The following is a 24122-nucleotide window of genomic DNA, read 5'->3' as shown; positions in this document are numbered from 1 at the left end:
AATTATGGCTGTGGTGTTTACTTAACTGGAGCTCTGAGTCTCCATCAGAATCTTTGCTTGTTCGTTATGTTTTCAGATGAGCCAAAACACATTTGCTCTGCACTTTGTCTAACAAAGCAATGGATAAACTAAACATTAACTTTTCTCATCAGGATAGTCTTCAGGAAATCTTAGTAGTCTGACAAGAAGGGTACAGTTGACTGTTGCTATTAAATGGGTAAAGGCATGATTATTTAATCTTGTAATGTCTAGTAGAGTTTAAATTTATCCTGAGCATTTATGGGCTATTTTTAGTTCAATTCACATTTGTTTGTGTTAAAGATCTTTGATGGAATATGCTCCATTTAATTCACACAGCTATTCTGTCCCTAAATTTGAGGTGCCCAGCACAGTCAGTAGAAAAAAAAAACAGTGTTTTTAGAGTCCTCCAAAGAATGATATTTCAGTCATGCTGGGGTGTTTGAACTCAGGTGGCCAGCCTCTTTTGGTAGCACTGCTGTCCATCCTGGTCATAAGGAATTTCAGCACTTGCTTTAGAAGGGCTATATTACTAAGCACCTTCAATATAACCGCAATTTAAATGAATGGAAAAGGAAGGCTGCATCCTCGCTATAGAGAATGTCAGGAGACCAAAGAATTGCAGATTTCATAGATAATTGCTTTAATACAGTGGGAGGTTTATATTCCTCTTTGTCCAAAGCAAATCCTACTAAGTTCAGTTTTAAATTTTGATGCCAGGACCTTTGACTTGCTCTGGTTTATCTAAATATTTTTAATCTGCTCTATTGTTATGCTCTTGGCTTCCTCATTTTCTAAAGGTTAAATTAAAAGTCAACTTCTATACAGAAAATTCTGAGTGATTGCCATGACCTACATCTTTCTGAGATACTTCTTGAGTATGTAGCCACTCAGACTTTGCACATCTAAGCAAAAATTCTGGGAAGCACCTCAAAATTAGACCTCAGCACATCAACCACAAAATTAATGTTTAAATAAACATGAGAAAATATTGCATGCAGCTTAATATTCTTCAGCAGTCAGTTACAAAATGTGAAGAAAAGCGATTTTTCTCTTTTCGCTTGAGTTCAAGGTGTCAGTCAAACACAAAATTTTAGTTATTTTTTAATATTAGTTTTTCACTGGTTTTTTTTATTGCAGAACTCAATATACATATTTAGAAGTACAAAAATGAGGCAAATGTCTTGGCAGTAGCACACAGATCTTGAATTCTCATCATCATTCACTCATTGTTGCAGGCTACATGAAGTCCATGTAAAAGAAGGGAGAAAAGACAAGACTGCCAGCTAGTCAAATTCCACACCAAAACCTTCAAAAAACAGCAAGTGCTGAGGTGAAACAGCAAGGTGCTCAGATGAAACCTCCCACCTCTATACAGAGTTGACCATGGTGTGTAAGATCTAAGGTAGAGCAAAGCAGCAGCACACAATCCCAGCAAAAGCCGGAAGGCCATCTCTTTGCCATACATCTCTGAAAATTTCCTGAATCACCATCTGCAGTCTCCCAGCCAGAAGAAATGTGAGACTTGCTCTACAGTACCAGAAACTATCTCAACCACATTATAAATAAAGTCTTAGGCTATTCTTTGTAATGACACACAAATTTGAAACATCACAAGATCATTATGAAATACCTATGTTAATAATAAAAAATCAGTCCAGGGAGGTAGAAAATTAAGTTCTGCCTGGCACCTTTGTTTATAAGCAGAATACTTCTAAATACATGGAATATAGAATGAGTACATACTCCAGAATCATTCAGGTTAGGAGAGAACTTGTGGTAAGAAAGCCAGTTTGGGGACTTTCATTTTTCTTCTCAAGTAAGTGGCATTGCAAGGAAACAAGGGTAAAATCTTTATGTTGTTCTACACATAAGAGAATGGGAGTGAAGTATTTATTCTGCAAAAAGCATGAAAAAGACTGAATATGACTAAGCAAGGTTTCTATGTATGTCCTAATTATACTGATCTGTGCAAGAACTCTCTCCTTAGAGAAGATACAATTTGTATGCAATAAGCATGGAGAGAGATGAGCCTATTTGCCATTAATGATGTTAGGAATGGGGATGCAGTATAGCGATATCAGAGAAATCTGAATATTTATCTGGTGTTCTACTTAATAGAGGGATAATATGTGATAGCACAAGTTCCTTCCAAAACTTAAGTTAAAACATAAAAATCAGTAGATTGTATCAGCATTCTAGCAATTCTCTCAAAACCAGAATTAGTACCAGGTAAACGATAATTAATCATTACTGTTTATGATGGTAACTGGATCCCCTATTTCTCAGCCAAAATGATATCACAACCATATTAAAGCATATTTTTAGGTAGAAAAAGTTTGTTCTTTTCAATGGGAGATGTATCCTTTAATTTCAGGGCAGTATTAAATCCATTACTCTGCAGTCAGGGTTATGTTGGTTGATTTTTTTTCATGAGTTAATGTACTGTTAATAAAGTGTCAATTATCGATGCAATCAAACAGGGCAAAGAATAACATTTATAATTGCTGCAGTTATCACCTAAGTGCAATTATCTACAACTACAGAAATAAAGCACTTCAGATTTTAAAGCTATCTTTACAGCATTCATGTTTACTTTCCTTTTTAGACCTGTCTTTAAAAAAATCACTATTTTTCTTTATTTTTATTTTTGAAATCAGTGAGTGAGAAAAAAACCTACACACGTTCATTTGTGGGCAGAGAGAACTCAATATGCATTCAGTTACAGGTATGAATATTGTTTTCTGTAGGTCTTAAGAAAACAGTTAAATGTCTCTATTCCGTTTCCCTACTTCTTCATCAGTCTACCCTAATGCGTTTCTCCTGAAAAGACACAGGGAGTTTTCTATATCCCCTGATTTTAATTTTTTTTCTTTGAAATTAACTGAACTAAAACTTTGCTTTTTCTGCCATCTGATAGTGCTTAATAAGTGCATGGAATCATGAAATCTAATGTAGCATCATTTTTAATAAGGGAACTTCCAGGATTGTCCTTCTTAAAAGCGCACACACCTTCTGAGAACAAAACCTGGATAGAAATGAGAATAGATCTAAGAAACCTCTTCCTCTAAAATGCTGAGAAGTTTGGATTAAAATGCAGTTTTCTTGCCAACAGAGTAGCATTTATAAAGACTGCTAACAAGAGCCCAGGCAGCTTCTGTGGAAGCATATGATTTCTCACCCACAACACAATACCAGAGAAAGGTTTTTCCTAACTTCAAGTGTATAGCTACCACCACTAGAAAAGCAGAACCTTCCCAGAATCTGGCTATGTTTTTCTAATATATGCCTCTGTCACAAACATCAGCCACTTGGCAGATACTTATAATGGAAACACAGAATCACAGAGCCATAGAATGGTAGGAAGGGTAGGAAGGGACCTTAATGATCATCTAGCTCAAACCCCCATGGGCAAGGGCACTTTCCATTAGACCTGCTTGCTCAAAGGCTCCTCCAACCTGGCCTTGAATATTTACAGGAATGGGACAAGCACAAGTCCTCTGAGCAAACTATTCCAGAGCCTCACCACCCCCACAGTGAAGAACTTCTTTCTTTAATCTACATCTCCTTTCAGCTTAAAGTCATTCCCTTGTAAAAGTCCCTCCACACATTTCTTGTAGTCTCTAGGTAATGGAAGACTGTTATAAGGTTTCCCCTGATCCTTCTCTTCTCCAGGCTGAACAAGCCCAGCTCTCTCAGTCTGTCTTCATAGAAGAGATGCTCTCTGACCATTCTTCTGGCCCTCTAGATTCTCTTCAACAAGTCTATGTCCTTCATATGTAGGGGACCCTAGAGCTGAACACAGTACTCCATGTGGGGTCTCAGGAGATATGAGCGGCAGAATCCCTTCCCTTGGCCTGATGGTCACGCTTCTTTAGGTGCAGTCCAGCGTATGGTTGGCTTTCTGGGTTGCAAGCACACCTTACTAGATCATGTTCTCATCAACCAACTTAACTGAACTGATCCTTTCTTGACTGCTTCCCCCACAATTTCAGCTGTGCTTCTGCTTTCATTAACTCCTCATTGCATGATCTGAGTATCCAAATTTTTCCAAGGCTGGGAAGGAGAGATGAACTGTCTTGTATTATTCCCTCTGCTACAAGCTGGGTCTCCCTTTGTTACATGTGAATACAAAGTGCATTGAACCATCAGTAAAATTAATTTGATTTCACAGAGGGAGAGAAATATGTCTGGAGAGATGAAAGATGTTGGGTTTTTTTCCCATGTCTTTCTGTCTTTCTATATCCTGGATACATTTCTAAAGAAACTTTTTAGACATAAACTAGTGCTTCAAGTGATCTGTGTCCTTTTTGACATGACCCTTTATCCTGGTTTCAGCTGGGGTACAGTTAATTTTCTTCCTAGCAGCTTGTGCAGTGCTGTGTTTCGGCTTTAGACTGAGAACAATGCTGATAACACACCAATGTTTTAGTTGTTGGTAAGTAGCACTTACCCTGATAAAGGATTTGTCAGTCTCATGCTCTGCCAGTGAAGAGAGAGCTCAGACAGAACAGCTGGCCTAAACTAGCCAAAGGGGTATTCCATACCACAGCACATCATGTCGAGTATATAAACTGGGTGGACTTACTCAGAAAGGACCAATCATTGCTCAGGTCGGGTTGGGTATTGATCTTTGGGTGGTGAGCAATTGTACTGTGCATCAGTTGTGTTTTCTGAATTTTCATTTCTCCTTTTTTTTGTTGTTCCCTAGTATTATTACTAGTACTGTTATTGTAGACATTATTTCTAGTCTCATTATATTTTACTTAACTTCAATTACTAAACTGTTCTTCTCTCAACCTGCGGGTTTTATGTTCTTCCAATTCTCCTTCCCATCCCACCCAGAAGTGGGAAGAAGGGAGGGGACAGTGAGCAAGCGGCTGCATGTACTTAGTTGTCAGCTTAAACCATGACACCCCTTTCCTGCTATCTTCTTTCCATCTCTTCTCACTTCCTAAAATAGAACCATTGTCACAGAAAAGAAGGTGAAACAAAGAAATCAAGCATTGATCTAAGATGCCTAGACCAACAATAGCATTGAGAAAATCAAGGTTAGAGGCAATATGCACTAACAGGCATGGATACGTCAATAGCTGTATTACAGAAGTTTCTGGTTTAAATCAGTGTTGGCTCTTGTAGCAGATGTGTTTCAGGGCCACTTGACACCATTTCTCACAGCTATCTTGTGATTACGTATGCCTCTTATCAAGCCTTGAGAAGTTTCTGGCCTTGACCATTTTTCCAGCTGTTTGGTGCAGGTTTTGGCACAAATTGCTCAGTCTCCCTAGAAAGTAAAGCACTATGAACTTGAAGAATGAAGTTTAAGTATTTTTAACCTATAAATTATAAATTATATGGTGGTGATGTGAGAAGATGTGTTAACATGAGTTCATTTCTTCCAATAACAAAAGACAGGTAAAACAATATCCAGAGGACATCACAGGTTGTCATGACAGTTTTGCTTTCTGTTATATGTTCACCTCCAAAATGGCGAAAAGTGAATTTATTGCTTATCCATATTTGCATTACTGGAGTTCAAGTCTGGGATAATCTTTGAAAATGTATGTGTTTAAAGCCTTTGAATAAAGCAACAAAGGTACCAAACATGTTATTGGAAAAGCCATTATTTTTGGTGAAAGTAAACAGAAGGTATTACATAGATAATTTCTACTGGGCTCTTAAAGAAATATTTTCATCGAGATTTGTTCTTCAATTGATTTTATAAAGGCATGTAGTATCAGTCTTGCAAAAAGCTAAATGGTCAAGGTGCTGTTTGGAAGTCTTAGACATGGTGGTATATAAATCTAAAACCTGCAGAAGACATGAATAGCAACAGCAAAGCCAACAAAATAACAATCAGGCCAAAAAGCAGGAGAATTTAAAGGCAATCAAGTAAATTCATGGGAGGGATAATGAAGGTGTTGACACAGGCTTTGGTTGAGAAGATACTGAGTTACAGGTTGCCAGAACTTGAACAGCTGCAATGCAGAACGCACACTTGGTTGTCTTCTTCCCGAGACATTCCCCTACCTGTCTTACCAGAACCTGCTGGATAACCTCCAGGACCTCCTGGAGCTTTACCATGCTGCACTGTGGATATTCTTACATAACTCAAAGCAACCTGATAGAGTAAATACACTTGATAGCAAATTGTTTAACGTGGATGGCTTGAATCCACAATGTGAAGAATTTAAACACAATTTACTGCCATTTGTCATGCTGGGGAAGTGAAAGAAACCAGATATTTTTATAGTTAATATACTTAGTTATATTGTGGGCTGAAGAGCAGAGGTTGCATTTGTGTGTGGAACTAATGAATTCCCCAGTTCTGATAATTTCTATAGTGAAGGATATATTTTTATAATGAGGGATAGAAGAGATTAGTCTGTATACAGGAAATATATTGCTGAAAGGACCATCGCAATAGTCCATTTTGTAAGTTAAATGAATCCTAGGAGTGATATGCTGTGCAAATGTGTCATTATTCCATCAGAAATATTATATCTCTTAAATTAATTGAGAAGTAAAGTCACCTGTCACTGGAGCAGAACATAACAGCAGTTATTTAGCAGATTGAAACAACTCTCATTGAATCACTAATACTTATCTCCTTTGATGTAAGTAACTCAACTACTGTAAGAGCAGATGTTAGTGACTGTAGATTAAGGGAACTACTACTGAAAGGGCACGATGTTGTCCTGAAGTCAGTTGCTTACTGTTTAATAATGATGAATTATACAGAAAGTAGTTGTTCTGAAATTGAATCTGTCTCTTCTTAGGCACAAATATGGGAATAATGCTGAAAGATAAGAGTCTTATGAACTTGTTCTTGACTACATGCAGCTCATGTGAGGATGAACAGCTATGCCTTGGATAACCTTTCAAGCTTACTAATGGTGTAATGGATTTTTGGGATGAAAAAAAGCAAAAAAAAAAAAAAAATCAGGAGGAAACTGAATTCAAGTTTTGTCACAACTTTTTCAGTAAATTGAAAAAATATATAAAAAGTTCATCTTGGATCAATATTTTTAAAAAAGAAAATCTTTATTATTTCCAAGATATTTGAAGCATTTTTACTTGCAATGATTTTGCTGAAATTTACCTGAGAAAAGGAGTCCTTTTGCCTGCTATAGAATCTCCTAATTAGCAGTTAGGGTCACAAGTTCTGCAGTGTGAGTTGTGCAACAGGGCAAGGATTTTGTTTCTTCTGCATCAGGAGACAAATCAGGAGGTACAATTAGGATTCAGACTACATGGCAGTCCCCCATGTAGTCCTGATACTGCTTTGTGGGGAAGGAATAGTTCTGCCACCACTGTCCAGAGTGAGGACACAGCAGGCACAGCATGGTGAGGAGTCCATCTGATGATTCTTCCCTCCTGAACTGTGGGGAAAAGATACCAAATTCTCATACCAAACTCTCTACAGATTAAGTCAATTTGAGAAAAAGGCTTTCTCTTAGAAAGACACGTTATTCAATGAGCAATATGATCAGAGGGCTCAGTCAAATAGGAGCCAGACTTGAAAGGACTTAAGAGGATGCAGGGCTAAGGCTCAAAAGGCCCTGCAGAATCTGACTTCTTTCACTGTGCCTCTGCATCCTTTGACATAGTCAGCCAGCCAAAAAAAATTAACCTTTAGATCAGTCTTACAGACTGGCACAGCAGAATTGGCAGCAAATGAACTTGACAGCAAGAGTTCTCATGGAGAATGGCAGGGCTTGTGTTTGTTCCTCAGTTGAGTCCTTTGTGGGTTATTTTGTTATTTTACATTGATGGGAAATATATGAACGTGACATTTTGAATAAACACATAGTCATTTTCTACAGATTAGAGCTAAGAGACTTGTGGGTACTTTTCATGCTGTGTTAGTGAGAGGGATAAATGAGGCCATGCACACCTTACAGAAGTGCCCCAGCAGGATGGAATCTTAAACAAGCTGAAGAAGACAGTCTTAGGAGGAAAATGTCAAGGATATAGCACCATGAACAGAGAAGTTGTCTTGCAATGCAAATATGAAAAACCATCAGTATTTAATGGGGAAAAAAAATTACTGACAAGACAGTTATATGAGCTGGCTATTGTTGTTGTTAGGTTTTTAATTTTGCGTGTAATCTACATCTACTATATTAATTATTAGATAAATAAGAATTTATTATCTTATGCATTAGAGAACAATCTTTTTTTAACTAGCATGGACACACTTGTTTTCTAGGTGGTCTTATTACGGTTTAGGCTGTTTGACGATTTGCTGTTAGAATTCTATTGGAAAATGGCATTCTCTAACAAAAAGGAAATTAAATATTGGCATAAGGATTAATTATGACTACTGAGAGCTAAGTTGATAAATGAAGACTTTCAGAAGTTATTTCAGCTGTATCAGGTGATGTCTCATTAAATATCAGAGCCATTAGAAATAATATGATGGCTAATCACTTTAAAAATGCCATAGTAATTAAAATTTTACTTTTTTGCACTATATTGATCTCATTTTAGATGTACAGTGGCATGCATCACTCTAGAACTATTGTCATGTTTAAAAGCATCTGTCCTTTTCAATTGTTTACGATTTACACTGGCCCTGCCTCCCTCCCCGGACACCCCACTTTTTTTCACTTTCTAGTTGCTTGCACAGCTTCTTCAGAGCATACATAAAGTAGTATATTTTTCTGGATCTCAACTGCATCTCTGAAGAGATTTGCTTCTGATAAAACTGATCTGAATTTTTCTCAATTATATAAAAAAAAAAAATTGTGAAAAATCACAGTTTTGCCAGTATTATGAATCTATTTTTTCAATTGCCATATAACTCTTTAGATGAATTACGCAACCAAACTCACTGGGAAAGCATCAGATCAAAAATTTAGGTATTCCCAAATAACTCCATCAGTGAACACATACTGTTTTACAGTACCTTTTTCCATGTCATGCAATGTATTCATATATATATATATATTAATTTCTAGATGGCTACCCTAAAGAGGAAATGATATACAGATGGAGGAAAAACTCTGTGGAGGCTGCTGACCAGAAATCTTGGAGACTCTATCAGTTTGACTTTATGGGTCTCAGAAACACTTCAGAAATTGTGAAAACCTCTGCAGGTAAGAATGGTACAAATGGTAGGGCTTGTTTTGAAGAAAAAAAAAATATTTCAAAGTATTTGTTCCAACTTTGCTTTCGTTCAAGTGCAGTTTGATTTCAATGAGTACCAACATTCATATTAAAACCTCTAAAGTACAGACTTCAAAACTGTTGACTTTCTCTAGATTTTTGATATCTTTTTCTGTACTCTTTTAATAATTTCACAAACTGAGGAATAAATGTTAACTTGACATGGCTGTTGTTATACACTTGAAGTTACTCTATGATTCTCATTCTTGAGCTAAGTTTTTTAAACCATTCCTGCATTGAGCTATGTGTTTTCACCATACATTAAAGAGAAGGATTTTGAGCACAGTGGTAGAGTTAGTGAAATTACACTTTTTTTTTAATAGTGTCTAATTATTCAGCCACAAGTTTAGTATTTTCCTGAATAGTTCAAATACATTCTTTATTTCTCAGTTGATAAATGCTTTTGCTACTGACCTTACTAATTGATTGTAGTTAACATCTAACGATGCCTATTTTATTTCTTCAGAAATCTTGCTGTTTCAATAATGGCAACAAAGGGAAAAAGGTATACAAATAGAATGCATTATTTGAACTGGATAAATTATCATAAAATTCAAACAATTTTTAATACGACTCTACAGCAAGCTTCGTGATCACCATTTGGGAGTATTCTCCCAGCTGCCGAAGGAGTGTCCTAGAAGCAACCTTCTGTTTAACTGGTGGTGAATGTTTGAAAATGTTATTTTTATTTTTATTTTCCAAAAATTGAAGCAGAGCTGTGTTACTCTTTTGGAAATGCTGTGAATAATAGCAATAACAAAAAAATATTAATCTCTGAAACCACTGCTGTTGCATCGCGGCCCACCCACTAACATTAGTAATTAGGACTGGATAGCAATTTTTGTAATGAAGAGTCACTAAAGCTTTAGTGAGCATTTTGGGCTCACGGTTTAGCAGAACATAATGTTGCAAACAGTGCACATATAAAAGTTCTGTTATGGATAAAAATCTTTGTAAGTTTCTCAGGAATGGAAATTGCCCATAAGTTGAACCAGGAGTTGATGGATAACAGTCAAGCACAAGATACCAAATCACTAAAGTATATATGTATGTGCTTTAACCCCAGCTGGCAACTAATCCCCACCTAAGCACTTGATCAGTTCTCCAGAGTGTGATGGGGAAGAAAATCAGAAAAGATAAAATGAGAAAACTTGTATGTTGAGATAAAGACAGTTTAAGAGGTACAGCAAAAGCCACACACACATGCAAGGCAAAACAAGGAATTCATTCACTGATTCCCATGGGCAGGCAGGTGTTCAGCCATCTCCAGGAAAGTAGGGCTCCATTACCCATAACAGTGACTTGGGAATACAAACACCAACACTCTGAATGTTCCCCCCTTTCCTTGTTCCGCTAGCTTTGTGTGCTGCTCATGAACCCATATGTTATGCAATATCCCTTCGTTCATTTGGGTTCAGCTGTCCTGGCTGTGCTCCTTCCCAACTCCTTGTGCACCTCTAGTCCTCGCTGGTGGGGTGAGAAGCAGAAAAGGCCTTGACTCTGTGTAAGCACTGCTCAGCAGTAGCGGAAACCAGCACAAATCCAACACCCCACCCCACCCCACCCCCAGTACTTGCTACTATAAAGAAAATTAACTCCATACCAGTCAAACCCATCACAGGAACTCAGTGGAAGGGATGGTAGAAATAGGAGACAAAGCTCTGCTCCCTCTGCTTTGCTCACATCTGGAATGATGCCATTGCTTCTGACTTACACCTTTCTGATGATTTATGACAGTATTACTTCTCACTGAATTCTGTGTTCATCCATAACATGAAAGCTGCCGCAGCTTCACTTACCTGTGTCTACTTCTGGGATGCCCTTTTAAACTCAATTTCAGCAGTGTTCTGGCTATGATGAAAAGAAGTCACACTGACCACACAACAACAACATACTGCTGTTTTTTCCAGCATTGCTGTAAGTCCTTTCTTGGTAGTAATTCTAACCACAAAATTACTAGATTTAGTACTCAGGAGAGTTCTGCTATACTTTCAGTATTTCCAAACCTTTTTCAGACATCTAAATAACCTTTATGTTAATCTAGGGCAATTTCAGAGGTACACAAGTAGGAAGCCAGCTGTCACAAGGAGTGCATGTCTGAAATCTGAGCAAGATGAGAAATGTTGTCTCTTGCCTTGAAGCAGCAGTACCTTAAAGCATTGCCAGAGAGGTGTGCTTTAATCTTGCAAGAAAAGTATCCTCTTTTACAAATTCTGGCAGGGAGAGAATGTTTTCATTGCCATCTGGAAGAGATACTCACTTTTCCTTCAGGATTTTTTAAATTTCTTTTTTAACTTCATGCTAAGGTACAAACTCAAGCAGATAATCATCTACTGCATATGGTGATTACAGGAAATACACAGCAGAAATCACTGTGCCAATGCTGTGGTCATGAACCTTTATCTTACACCCTAAGTAAGCTCTCACTGACAGGTGATATCAAACTAATTCACAAGTACTGAAGAATTCCTTTGTTGCCATCTGGCAAGATAGTCAGATAATATAGCAAGAGCACTATCTTGCTACAAGGTCATATAAGGCTGACAAAAATAATTAAAGTATCAAAAAAAAAAAAAAAAAAGGACAAATGGCATTTAAGGAGAAAATCCTTAGATTTTAAAAACTGCAGATCAGCCAATGGAAGGATGACCAGGAAAACAGGAGCGAGGGAGAACATCATCCTCAAATGTACTCTGGGTGCATTTGCAGTAAAATGGAGGTTTCCAAGCCCCAGACTTCCCAAGTACACTTGGGGGGAGTAAAAAAAAACAACAACAAAACCCGACAAAAAACCAAGACCCACCAAAACCCAAGAAAACAGAATCATAAAGTGCAAAGGACTTCACAAGTGAAGCTCATGGAGTGAACTGCGCTGTTTCTTGCAATTTTCTGTTGATATTTTCCCCAGGAGAAGTCTATTCCTTTTTAAACCACTCAGCTTATACACTGCTAGATAAACACAAGGACCTTGTACTTACTGATTCTAATTTCTGTTTATTTGAAAACTTCTTTGCATCATACGAAAAATCACATTTTTGTTCCTCCTCATATACCTTTAGCCTGGGAGATTTTTGCAGTCCAAAGGAGCCTCTTCATACATAAGTTCAATTAATCACAAATAGAAAATGCCATAAAAGTGCCCTTTTTAAAAACTTTAATAATTTCATCTGAAATATACCAGAGAGAAAGTACCATTTCATACATTCTGAATAACCCCCAACCATAAATACCCAAACCTAATAAATACTCATAACTAATGTCATAAAAAGGTACATCTTTGCATACATGGGCAATGATTGGTGGAGTCGGCCTGTCATATGATTTCTAAGTTGTGCTTTGTAGTTTGAAATTGCTGTTTCATCAGCTTACATGATGCTCTCAGCCCTATTTCAAAGGGCTGCAAAGCAAGGTTGGTCTCTGTAGCCTCAGATTCAGATAAAGCTCTTTGGTACATTACAATAGCAACACAATTTAAAGTCCATACTCTTGCAGAGGATTTGGTAAATGCAAGTAAAGAAAACTACAGTAGAACAAAAATAAGAAAGTTTGTCTGTTAAGAAGGTGTGAAGACCTACAAAAAATAGCTATTGGCAGAAGGTGGAAGGAATAGACATGCATTACAGGGAGGCCAAATTTCACTGGGGGAACCCCCATCAACTCAAGGGATGAATAAGGTGGAGTCAGGCATTAGCCAATGCTCCTTAATTTTGTCAGAAGACCAGCACACTCCCAGAGATTTACCTAGAGGGGAAGATGCTCATGTGCTTAGCTCTTCTAGCTGGCAAAGAACAGCTGGCTTGAGAAACCATTTCAAAATTGGCTTCTGCTTCCTTTTTGCTGTTAAGTGTTTTCACTTAGCTATAGGCACAGAGGGCCCACAAGATCCCACACAAGGTCCAAACAGCTGTCCAGCCATCACCTCAGAGGTCCACGCTGATGGCATAGGACCTCCAACCAGTACAGACATTAGGTTCTCAAGGCAAAGCCAGGGTTGGCCACAGTCAGCTAAGCCCCTCAGCCTGGGGAAAGCAGTTGCAAGAAAAGTGGCAGAGAAGGATGGTCACAAGCTAATCAGGGCAACTGGAGTCTGTTGGTCCACTCACTGCCTGGACAGTGAGTGGAAGACTGTGCACAATATGCTATGGATGCTGAATGTGGTCATGTCTGTGCATGTTTAGTTTTGATGACCTGATTCAGTCACACCCTCTCCTGTACCAAATAACTGATCTGAAGACAATTATTTAATGAATATTCATGCAATCTTGGGGTTTTAAAGTAATTGACATTTTCTAATGTCCCTTTGAGTCCTAATGGCACATCAGAGAGTGCTTGTTATCTGTGTGTTCTTCCCAGGAAAAATGTGGGGGGGCTAATGATTTTTTTTCCTGAAATAACAATTTCAGTGGGATCCAGCATACACTACCTCAGCCAGGTGTGCTGCAGACTGTCCTTAATCAGATGGCATCCTGAAGCAGACAAGTGGAGACTCAGATAACTGCACTGCATCATTTGAAAACAGTGCTTATTTTTACCTACCTGGCATGGCAGGAGCTTTGCCCCTTTCAGCAAGGGTATATCACAGTTGCTTTAATGGTTAGCCTTTGGCTTACAGCTCTCAGCAAACATGTACTCTGGCTTCCCATGATTCCAGTGTCCCCTCCTCTTCCAAATACTGTCTCCTTGTCCCCTTATCCTGTCCTGCCTGACTCTTATGAGTGCAGAAGGGGAGAAAAATATTTTTCTTTTTACTGGCATGAATGGAGGAGGAGCAGCTGGATTCCAGCACCTCAGAACATGCTTTCCTCTAATGCCAGACAGTATCTTCTGTGTGTCTGGCATTTGTGTGAGGAAAAAGTGTCTGTCTAACACTCCCCAGAGAGGTTGGACAGAAAAGGTTTTGGTGGGAGAATTCTCCATTGCTCTGCTCTCTGGCTTTTCAGTTCCTACATACCTCCTCTGGCCTTTAAACACTTCCAGATACAGTCCATTCTCACAGTTGTTAAGTCTTGTTTTGTATCAGGTAGATGTAATCGCCCTTGTAGCTGTCCTTAGGTTCTTGAAATTTGCAGTCTGAATTCTAGACCTTGGAAACCTACAAACCAGGCTTGCATTTGCTTCCAAGGTTCTTTAAACCAGGTTTGGGGTTTCTGTCATATAAAAGGAAATCCTAAGAAGTTAAGAACCAAGCTAAAATCAGGTGTTGCTACAATCCTGTGTTGAATCTTGATGTTCATTTTTATAGGTGGTAGACCAAACCATACAGGAACAGTTGATGCCCAAGGTGCCACCTTTCACCAGAATCTGCTTCTCCATCACACTCCTTTCTGCTTTCTCTCCTTACCTATACAAACACATACATACAAATTCTCAGAGTACTTGTGCATCTCCTGCCCCCATTGGCCCTCATCCCCAGGAGGTCCAGCATTGACAAACTCGTAGATACCAGGAATGCACCCTTCAAAACCCAACTCTCCAGTTCCCATGCTGAAACCTCTGCTTGCTGCCCTCACACAGGCAGACATGCATATGGTACTAGGAATTGCAAATGAGTTTCATTCGTCTTTTCTTTCTTATCTGAAGGTCTTTCCACAACTTTGTCCTTAATGAAATCCATCAGACCCAAGAACATAATATTCCAAGTAGGGCTTCAAATCGGTTGAAAAATCTGTCTAGTACTTGACAATAATGCTTAGTAGTGATCCACAGAACTGACACATGGCAAAAGTGAATACAGTATCTTTTCCTTGTTATTTTTTCATAGTTCATTGTAAAATATGACTCCAACAACACTTTTAAATCCAGAATGTTTATACAGCTTAAATTTACTTTATGTGCAGGACCAAATACACAGCCTGGATTTGAATGGGCTATCATTCTTTGGCTACTTTCAGCAGAACTTAAAGTCCTTGCCACTGCGGTAATCTCTGGAATAGGGGAATATTGTAGGACTTAGTTTTTGACAATGAACACCAATTTACACGAAAGCATAAAATTAACCCGATTATAAGATGATTTATCAATAATCTTCTGTTGACAGAAATTTTTATCTCTGATATATGTTTATTTACAATAAATCAAATACATTTTAGCAGACATATTCAATAGTGTCTGCATTGACTATTAAATTATATTCACATGTCAAATGATAATCAATAAGAATGAATATTTTGAATAAGACAGGTTTTCTAAGGGAAATTTCAGTTTTTATTTTTAACAGAAATCCACCTTGCACTGATATTGTAAACTTCGTATAATGGATTTTGATGATTTTGTCATTACACAGGTTAGTAATGTAATAATTGAATAAATGATTAGTAATTATACCTTTATTCTATTAAAATATTTTTCTGTGTTGGTTACAAGTTTGACTGACATTTATGGGAATCAAAACTTATATTACCCTGCAAATCCAGCACTTGCCCATCTTGTTACAAAATGTCTCATAAAGCTCATAGCAAGACATCTTCCGGAAATAATTATTTAGAGCTTGATCAATAGCTGCTGCAGTTAATGGAGCTTTTCCCTGATGCTTGCCTTGCATCAGATCCTGAAATGTTGAAACCTGAAACTGGCCGTTCAATGTAACCCCTCAGTCACTTGAAACTGAAGAAAGCTCAGCTTAATGAAATACCAGTGGGCTAAGTATAAGATGCTCTAAAAATATATTTCTCCTGTTCATGAGTAGTACAACAGATGATTAGAACAAGAGAAGTGGAGTGGATATTATTCCTCTCTGTAAGGTTGTCAGAAGTGCATATGTAGCTAGTTTGATTGTTATGCTTTGCCTTGTGGAGACAAATGCTTAGTGTCCTTTGTATAGACCCGTACCATTGCAAATGATGAGAAAGATCAGACATAAAGTAACTTTACCCTGTGGTAAAAGCTAAAGTGAAAAAAAAAGAAAAAAAAGACAGTGGAAGACATGAAGGCAGGTCTTCACCTGCATTTTCTTCTTAAGGGAAAATTTCAGTAGGAAGCTATTTTTGCATAAAAAAATATCCAGTTGTCCGCATTAAAGGACCTCAAGCTATCCATTTTAAAGATTTTCATGTTGCATGGAAAAAAAACCCACAGTCTTTTTCCATTAGTTTTTTTATCTGAAAATTTCCATGTTTTGGAAGTTTTGAATGTGTATAACAAGTTCTTGAATGATGTCCTCATTCACTCAGCCACCAGCAATATTGTATTTATTGCTCGTCTTTGTACATGGCATGCTAATCTCCTGCTCCCTTCTGCTGGCGTTACACTGTCTTCCATTCCAAGATAATTCACCAGGAAAGGAAAGCAACAGGGTTGATTCTGTTCCCCAGTAACCATAACCCAGAGATTAGGGTTGTCGATCTGAACTCTCTTCTGAATTTGAAACGATGATTGAATGTTTAATAAGAACACCAACAACTAGGTGAACTCATCTCAGAATTTATCATGAAGGCTGGCCAAATCACTCACTTTAGAGGTAGGGACTTTGGTTTCACATGTCCTGGTGCTTTAACCAGTAGGACACAAGGTAAAAAGCAGAAGGGTGGGAGTATCCATGTTTTTCTAGGAAAAATACTTTGGTTCCTTATTTCAGAAGAGCAGAGTAGTGAATTCTTCCTAGCAACAAAGACCTTCCTAGCAGCCCCTTCTCATCTATTCATTTTCCTGCCCAGCTTAGGTGACACCATGGTAAGCTGCTGGCTTTCATGGATTCATTCTAGATGCCCAGCTCTCCCAATTGCTGCAGAGAACCAGGGCAGAACTGGGTCTGTGAGGATGGTTGTATGGCCAGGCCTTGCCAAGTGAGAAGTTGCACTGCTGTGTACACGATACCCAGATCCTCAGAGGTACAAGCCTTTTTCTGCTGGGCTACATTTATGAAGGCAGTAACATGCTGTCTGTGATGGCAAAAGCAGTAGGGAGAGAGGAAAGTCTTTCCACAGAAAAGACACCATGACTGCAGTAAAAATAATTTTACAAGTGTTGTTAATACACAAAATACAAAGTAGAATTGGATCAGTAAGCTGTATTTGCTCCTAAAAAGGTATATAGACAGAACATTTTGACTCAAGTTATGAAATATATCTATATTTTCTTGCCTACAGTGCAGATGGATGATAAAATTTCTGGTGTTAATATTAACTATAATGGGGATGGAAAGACATATTACATAAGAAATGTGAGCCTCTTTGGATTTAAACAGCTGAGAACAGCTTTCTAGAATTTGCTGTTCCAGCACCCCTGGCTTTTATTCCTACTTCCGTGTCATTACACCACTGTATTGGTGATTTATAGTTGACTCAATCAAAAGTTTTATATTAATGCAAACTGTGAAGGTTTGGCCTTTGCCCAAGGTTGCTACAATGTTATCTAAAAGTCTTTCACAGGCAGCAATTGTAGTTAATTTAAAACTCACAGTATTGCACAGGATAGTTTATGTTTTATTCACTGCTGAATCTACAATCTTAATGAGAATTTAAAGATACAGAATGGGATGACTATTCACATGTTGCAGAAAGGCGTTAAGTGTCTTTTTAGATTTTAATTGCTATATTTCAGAAAAAGTGCTGCACAGATCTCTCTAATAACACTGGGGTCATGTTTCCAAATATCTTCTATGCAGCCATGGAGGGTCTTCGCCTCTAGCACCTCTTTCTACAGCTATTATGCACAATATCCAGATCTTATTCATACTAAGAGCTGTGCTTCAGTCAACACCTTCTGCTTCTTAGTTACACTGGCAAGAAAGAACATCCCTTCTATGATTAGTTGCCCAATGATGGATTTATCCACCACCTACTGATGCCAATATGCATCTCACCATTACCTGCCAGAAAGTCTAGCAAGTATGAGCTATGCTGTCAGCTAGCTAAGGAAATAGTACAGTATAAAAATAAGTATTAAGCAAGTTTCCCAACCTTCCAGCAAATGCAACCAAAGTAATGATAGGAGTTAAGGATAGGTTGGGTGGGGCATTGAGCAACCTTGTCTAGTCGAAGGTGTACCTGTCCATGGAAGGGGGTTAGAAGTAGGTGATCTTTAAGGTCGCTTCCAACCCAAACCATTCTATGGCCTTATGATAACATGAGAGAACATTCCTGAAATGTGAGGAAGTCTGTCATGACCAGACAGCTATCACAGCATCCCACAGAGAACCAGAGGTGAACCCTTTGCATGTGATTGTGGTAGTTTGACAGTGACAAAAATGTGGGCTGGCATCAATCATGATGCATTACAGTGTTTACAAAGTAATTTTAGGAGAATATACCAAATAGACTATCACTCATATATATCAGAGAAAGTTAATCATAGTTAACTTGAGACAAATTGAGGGTGTGTATCAGAGTTTCATTGCTCCCTAGAGGTAAAATATATAATCCAAAGTGTGCAGGAGGGTGGCATTAAGACAAGGATCTCAAAACACTCAAGTGACTTGTACTGAGTTCTGCTTCTGAACAGATGAATCCTCTTGAATAGGCCTTCTTGAATCAGCCTTGTGAGTCTATTTATTCTTTTAGACCTTGTTATATAAACTAGTGGTAGAACTATAACAGTAGATAATACCCTCATATAGGATAACTCTGCATGATATAGGGGCATTTTGTTGTCAGCCTCTCTTTCAAAAGTGTTTACCGTTTCTCAGAATCTACCATCTTGTATTAATCCTCTGTGGAGAGGAAAATTTAAATTTTCTCTCTGACATGACCCATAAAGGCTGGTGCTTGGAAGACTACATTTAACTATGATGTTGACGATTAATGTTGCTCTGCAATTCAATGGATTCACAATACCATCTACATTATCTTTCTTCAACAGAAACAATCCACAGCTCCTGCTGTTCTAGTTGCCTTAAGTGTCTGCAGCTACAGTAAGTTCCCTTTAGCTTCTACAAATCTTTCAAGTCTGTCTCGGACCTGGGGATCCCCCACTCTCCAGCACCCCACTAACAAAGCCATGTATGACGTTATACCAAAGGAAAGCAGCTTATTTTTACATAAGTATGAAATGCAGATTTTTGTCTGAGAAGTACAGAACCGCCACCCACATTCTAATTCAAGTCAGTATTAAAGTTAATTGCAGACCTCCTACAAGTAGGAGCAGTTAGAGTGAAAAAGACATCTGAATAGTTTTCTGCTCTTCATGTCCACAGTTTCAGGGATGACTTTTGCATACTACAAGTGGTGTGCCAAATTATTCCTTCAGTGCAATTGGCTCAAAACAGAAATCTTCTTAGAATAATAAAGTAGAAGAATTACAGAATTACGAAGCAGCTGAAAGAGAAAAAAGTATATGTACATCATACATTGTTCACTAGATACAGGTTGCTATGGAGCAGATGAAGATGTTAAAAGTGCATTGAAATTCCCATACATCTTCCTACTGTAGTTGGACACTTGTCAAAATAATACATATCTTTAGGCAAAGCTGAGACCAAACTTGCAGATCATAGTTTAGTCTGTCTTGGTCCACTTTGGTTTGAATTTTCTCCAGCTAGTAAATTTTTGTATGAAGATAACTCCCAGAAAAAGAATCTGTTAAACATATGTCTAGTAATATAAAACATTGATTAAAGTGCCTGGTGTAGTAATGCCAATTTATGCATTCCCATTCTAAACTATTTAATCCTTATTCTTCCACTCCTCCACTAAGAGAGAGCATGTCTGTTTGTTTTTCTAAAAGCTTCCTTCAAAAGTAGGACCATTTGATAAATGTTGCCTGTGTTAATGGAACAGGTAAAGACAGAACCACAGTTAAGTGTGAAGAAAATTTTATTACAGCTTATTCTTATTTATATGAATTGAATAGAGAGATTGATTTCTAAGAATACATCCTGAGCAGCACATCTGAAAAAAACTGAGTCCTTGAACAGGTTTGCACAGTGCCTGCGAGAATCCCCTCAGAAAACTCTGAACTTCAGGTCACTTGCACACCTGGAAGTATTTTTTTTTTCTTAACTCAAGCTGCCTCCAAGCTGTGTCTATTCTTGGGTCAGTCATTATCAGAAACCCTCAAGGAACTATCCTGGGCTATGTTTTCTGCTTGAAGTCACCAGAAATACTGAAGCAGGAAAGCTGCACCGTGTGTTGGGACCATCTCTTTTGCAATGGAGTGCATCCTTGGAGAGCACTCTCAATACTAGCCTGACAAAGGCTTCTTCCATCACAATCAGGAAACACTAGCAAGAGCACAGAGCTGGTCTTTAGCTGCTCTAACAGCAAATAAAGCAGCTAGAAGCTGTTTTGGTCTTGACATTCTATACTGTGACTTACAGGTATAGAAGGTTTGGGTTTAGCCACCTCTTAAGATTACAGAAGCCCCTTTAGCTGCATGCTGGTCCTATAACTCACCTCAGGCCAAGGCTCATTGCAAATGGTGCTTAATCCCATCCTGTTACATCATTTACAAATCAGGCACATGGTGAGAAGTGCAGAGAACAGGCTTACAGGATGCTAATAAATACTCTATCATTTAGGAATGAAGGATTTCTTAAAACATAATACAAAGTTTTCTCATTGTCACAACCTTAAAATAAAATTGCATCTTAAATGCAATTATATATCTGCATATTACTATTGCATAGAAATTTAATTTCTTTGTGCAAACACTGACATTTTCATGGAAACGCCATTCCAGTATCTTAGGACAGGGAAACTCCAAGGAAGTTTAGAAATTATAACAAACAATACATTATTAATTGTTCCACTTTTTGGTAGTTTCTGATTGTCTTTGATATTGACCTGACAACATACCCCCTATTGCCCTGTGCTCAAAAACATTTCTAAAATATGAGCACAGCTGGCAGTTTTTCTACATCCAGTTGTACTAAGGAAAGAACAATTTGCACTTGTATTTTTAACCAACAATAACATCCTGAAACGGTTTCAATCCTACTAATACTGTATTAAGCATTGCATGTTAAGGTAATTTGTGAGTATTTTTTTAATAGTTCCCAAATTCATACGTAAATATTGATTTTCCTCCATTGTTTCCCAAACTGTTTAAGAAACTGACAAGAAAAAAATATCAGATCTCAGGTGCTGCATCTTCTGGAAGTAATAATTTCTTGAAGAATATTGTAAACATAACTTTGTATACTTCAGGAAAACTGGTGTTCCTACTGCTAAAAAAAAAAAAAAAGAGAGAGTTCTGAAGACTGCAGTCCACCATTTTCCCAAGTTAATCTCTCTTTGACTGTATGATGTTTGTACAGCCGTATGAGTAGTATTTGGAAGTGTTATCTGGTACTGATGCTGGCTCAGAAAAAAAAGATAGAAAATGAATTTATTGTCTGCTTATTTTAGGCTTCAAGCTGATACCATAAATATAAGATGCTGTTACCATTTTCAGCTTTTGTTCAGAAAGCTATTGTGAAAGGCAGTGACAATGAAGTAGTTTTAGCATTACGTGTTTCAGAAACACCTTCATCTCATTATCTCATCTGAATTTCTGTAAGTAGAGAATACCATAAGTCATTCCAGAGTAGAACAGTGAGACAATGAAAAGAAGAATGTTGAAGATTTTTTTAAATTGCATTTATGCTTTTGATTCATGTAGTTCATAAATATTTGAGTACCTTAACACCTGGGTTTGTAATTTTTGTTTCCTTGGCTTTTCTTTGGTCTTAAAGTCATTTGTTATTCTCATATTTAGGACTGCCGTCATACAGTTAAAGCACAGACAGTGCAGTTGTGGTCTATATATTATTAAGAGGTTTCTAATAGTTGTTTTGTTAAATTAGTTATTGAAGCTATTCAACAAACACTAAACAAATAACAAATCCATTTGGCAATACTCAAGGTCACTTTGAGAACGATACATTAATCAAAAAAGGGGATAAAGCTTTTTTAGCCATCATATTTCTTAATTACAATCTTTAAATTGTAATCATGGGATGAGGTTCAATAAATGTATAGTTTAAGGCTCTTGCTATTTGATCAAAGCAACCACAGACACACTGTAAATAGTTGTAATCACTTATAATCTCACTATGCTCATTTAGATGTTGTCAAAAATGTTGGGTTATCTCTGCTTTGACCAGTTTCATGCCAATTCTACTCCAATATACAAGAGCCAGCTTGCCTTTTCACCTACACTCTTCTGGCCTCTCTGCTTCTTTTTTTTCCTTCCCTCTTTTTTATCCTAAAAACTATTTCCTCTGAGTACTTCTGTCCTTTCATTAACACAGGTTTGGAGCTTTGCTTTTACTTTCATTTGAACTCATGCTCGAATAAGGCCTTTATTCTTCCTTGACCATTTGACACAGACCTCTTGCCTTGTTCTTGGCTATTGTTTTGGGTTTTTTTGGTTTTTGGTGTTGTTTTTTTTTTTCCTTTTTTTAAATCAGACCTTGCCAGGGCTCTGAGGAAGGTCTCAAAGAAAGCTCAGTAATGAACTAGTGATGAAAGATTCACAATATTGGTGTTTGGAATTGGAATTCACAATATTGGTGTTTGGAATGAGAATGAGGATGAGAAAATAGTTCTGGAATGCAACAGAAATGTATCAGCAAGGTGTCTAAGATTCCTTTTTGTGAAATCCTAATTCTGCCACTATAAGGAAGAAAAGGGATTAGCAGATAGTTAGCAGATCTTTGTTGGAGCAGGGACAATTGCAGAGATTAAGTTGTCAGGAATCAGGTCCATGTAAAGACCAACTAATTTCAGTATTTCAGGAACAGCAAGATCAACAGACTGCCCTCTCCTATGTGTCCATCATTAACATGGTAACGCCAACCAAGAACTTTAAGAATATCAGATGTCACCTTTTGAATCACATAAGTAGTTGTGGTCTCTCCAGGCAGTCTGCTCCACTCTACAGTCAGCTTCAAACATTACCAGCTTCAAACTCAGCTGTGCAGATCTCTTTCCTTAGTAGTATATTTCCCTTGGCAATCTGCTGTGTTAAGCAAGGAGTAAGGTCACAGATCTTCATGACTTGTTCATAAATGCAAGGATTCAACCAAGTCGGAAACTGACATAGCTTTACTGATTCCTGTTTGTCTACCAGGTTTCCTCTGAAAGCAATCAGAAGACATCCTAGTGAGGAGTCAAGATTCAGTGTGGTAATACGCACCATGAAAGGCTTTCCTTTTTCCAAAGTAGAAATTCTCTCTTTATTATTTACCTTACTTATCTCCAGCTCTCTTCTGCTGGGGATTGCTGTTACTGCTGTTCTGAATCAGAACTGACTCAAACTACTCACAGTTTGACAATATGCAAAAATAGCAATATTTCAGTCTGATTCACTTTTTTCAGGGTACTTTGTTTTTTCTATGGCCTACCCTGTTCATATTATGAAGCAGTTACCAACACTGGATATTTAAATCACTTTCTAACAAAAAGAGAAAATCAAACATATTTTTAAAGGATTGCATTAGAAAGTGATTTTTTAAAGACCTTCTTCCCTTCTATTTTTTTTTTTCTTTTTTTTTTCTTTTTTTCCTTTTGTTTTTTGGGTTGTTTTGGTTGTTTGCTTTGGGGTTTTTTTTGTTTTTTTTTTTTTTTGTTTGTTTTGTTTTTTGAGGAAGGGTGTTTAGTTGTGGTTTCTTTTAATTATTATTTTCATCTTCTGATGCCTGCAACTTTTCATGCTGTAAAATCAATTTGGTAAACTACTGCAAAGGTAGATTGTCTTCTATGTTCACACTACATGTAGAGACCTTCATGGAATGTGATCTATAGATAGATACATATTATAGGATCACCACTACAATCAGGAAAACAAGGAGAAAGAGGGGAGATGGGGAACGTGCTCTCTCTTCCCCTGAATCTAGGGTGATAACTTCAATTTAAGGGGGATGTAAGAATAATAGCTAACTGGTATGTAATACTTAAAATTATTTTACCAAAATTTACATGACTTAATAAAAATCTAAGAGAACATTTTAACTGCATAGAATTTAAATGTACTGATTTCCTACTGTAGCTGTATTTATGCTATTTTGGTGAAAAAAA

General features: G+C 37.5%; 1 protein-coding gene across 2 annotated transcripts in view; it reads left to right on the top strand.

The window, feature by feature from the left end:
• Positions 1–24122, top strand: part of GABRG3 (gamma-aminobutyric acid type A receptor subunit gamma3) — a 315420-nt gene that overhangs the window by 256966 nt on the left and 34332 nt on the right. For both annotated transcript variants that reach the window (XM_061377594.1, XM_061377593.1), the window contains exon 6: positions 8982–9119. In XM_061377594.1, the coding sequence (XP_061233578.1) occupies positions 8982–9119 (138 nt within the window). The remainder of the gene's footprint in view (positions 1–8981; positions 9120–24122) is intronic.

This window comes from Neopsephotus bourkii, unplaced genomic scaffold, assembly GCF_033783945.1.
Source record: "Neopsephotus bourkii isolate Nb327-2 ecotype Australia unplaced genomic scaffold, CSIRO-AGI_Nbou_v1 NB_1760, whole genome shotgun sequence".
Classification (NCBI taxonomy): Eukaryota; Metazoa; Chordata; class Aves; order Psittaciformes; family Psittacidae; genus Neopsephotus; species Neopsephotus bourkii.
The sequence above is the reverse complement of the archived record's forward strand: the minus strand, read 5'-3'. Positions and strand labels throughout refer to the sequence as shown.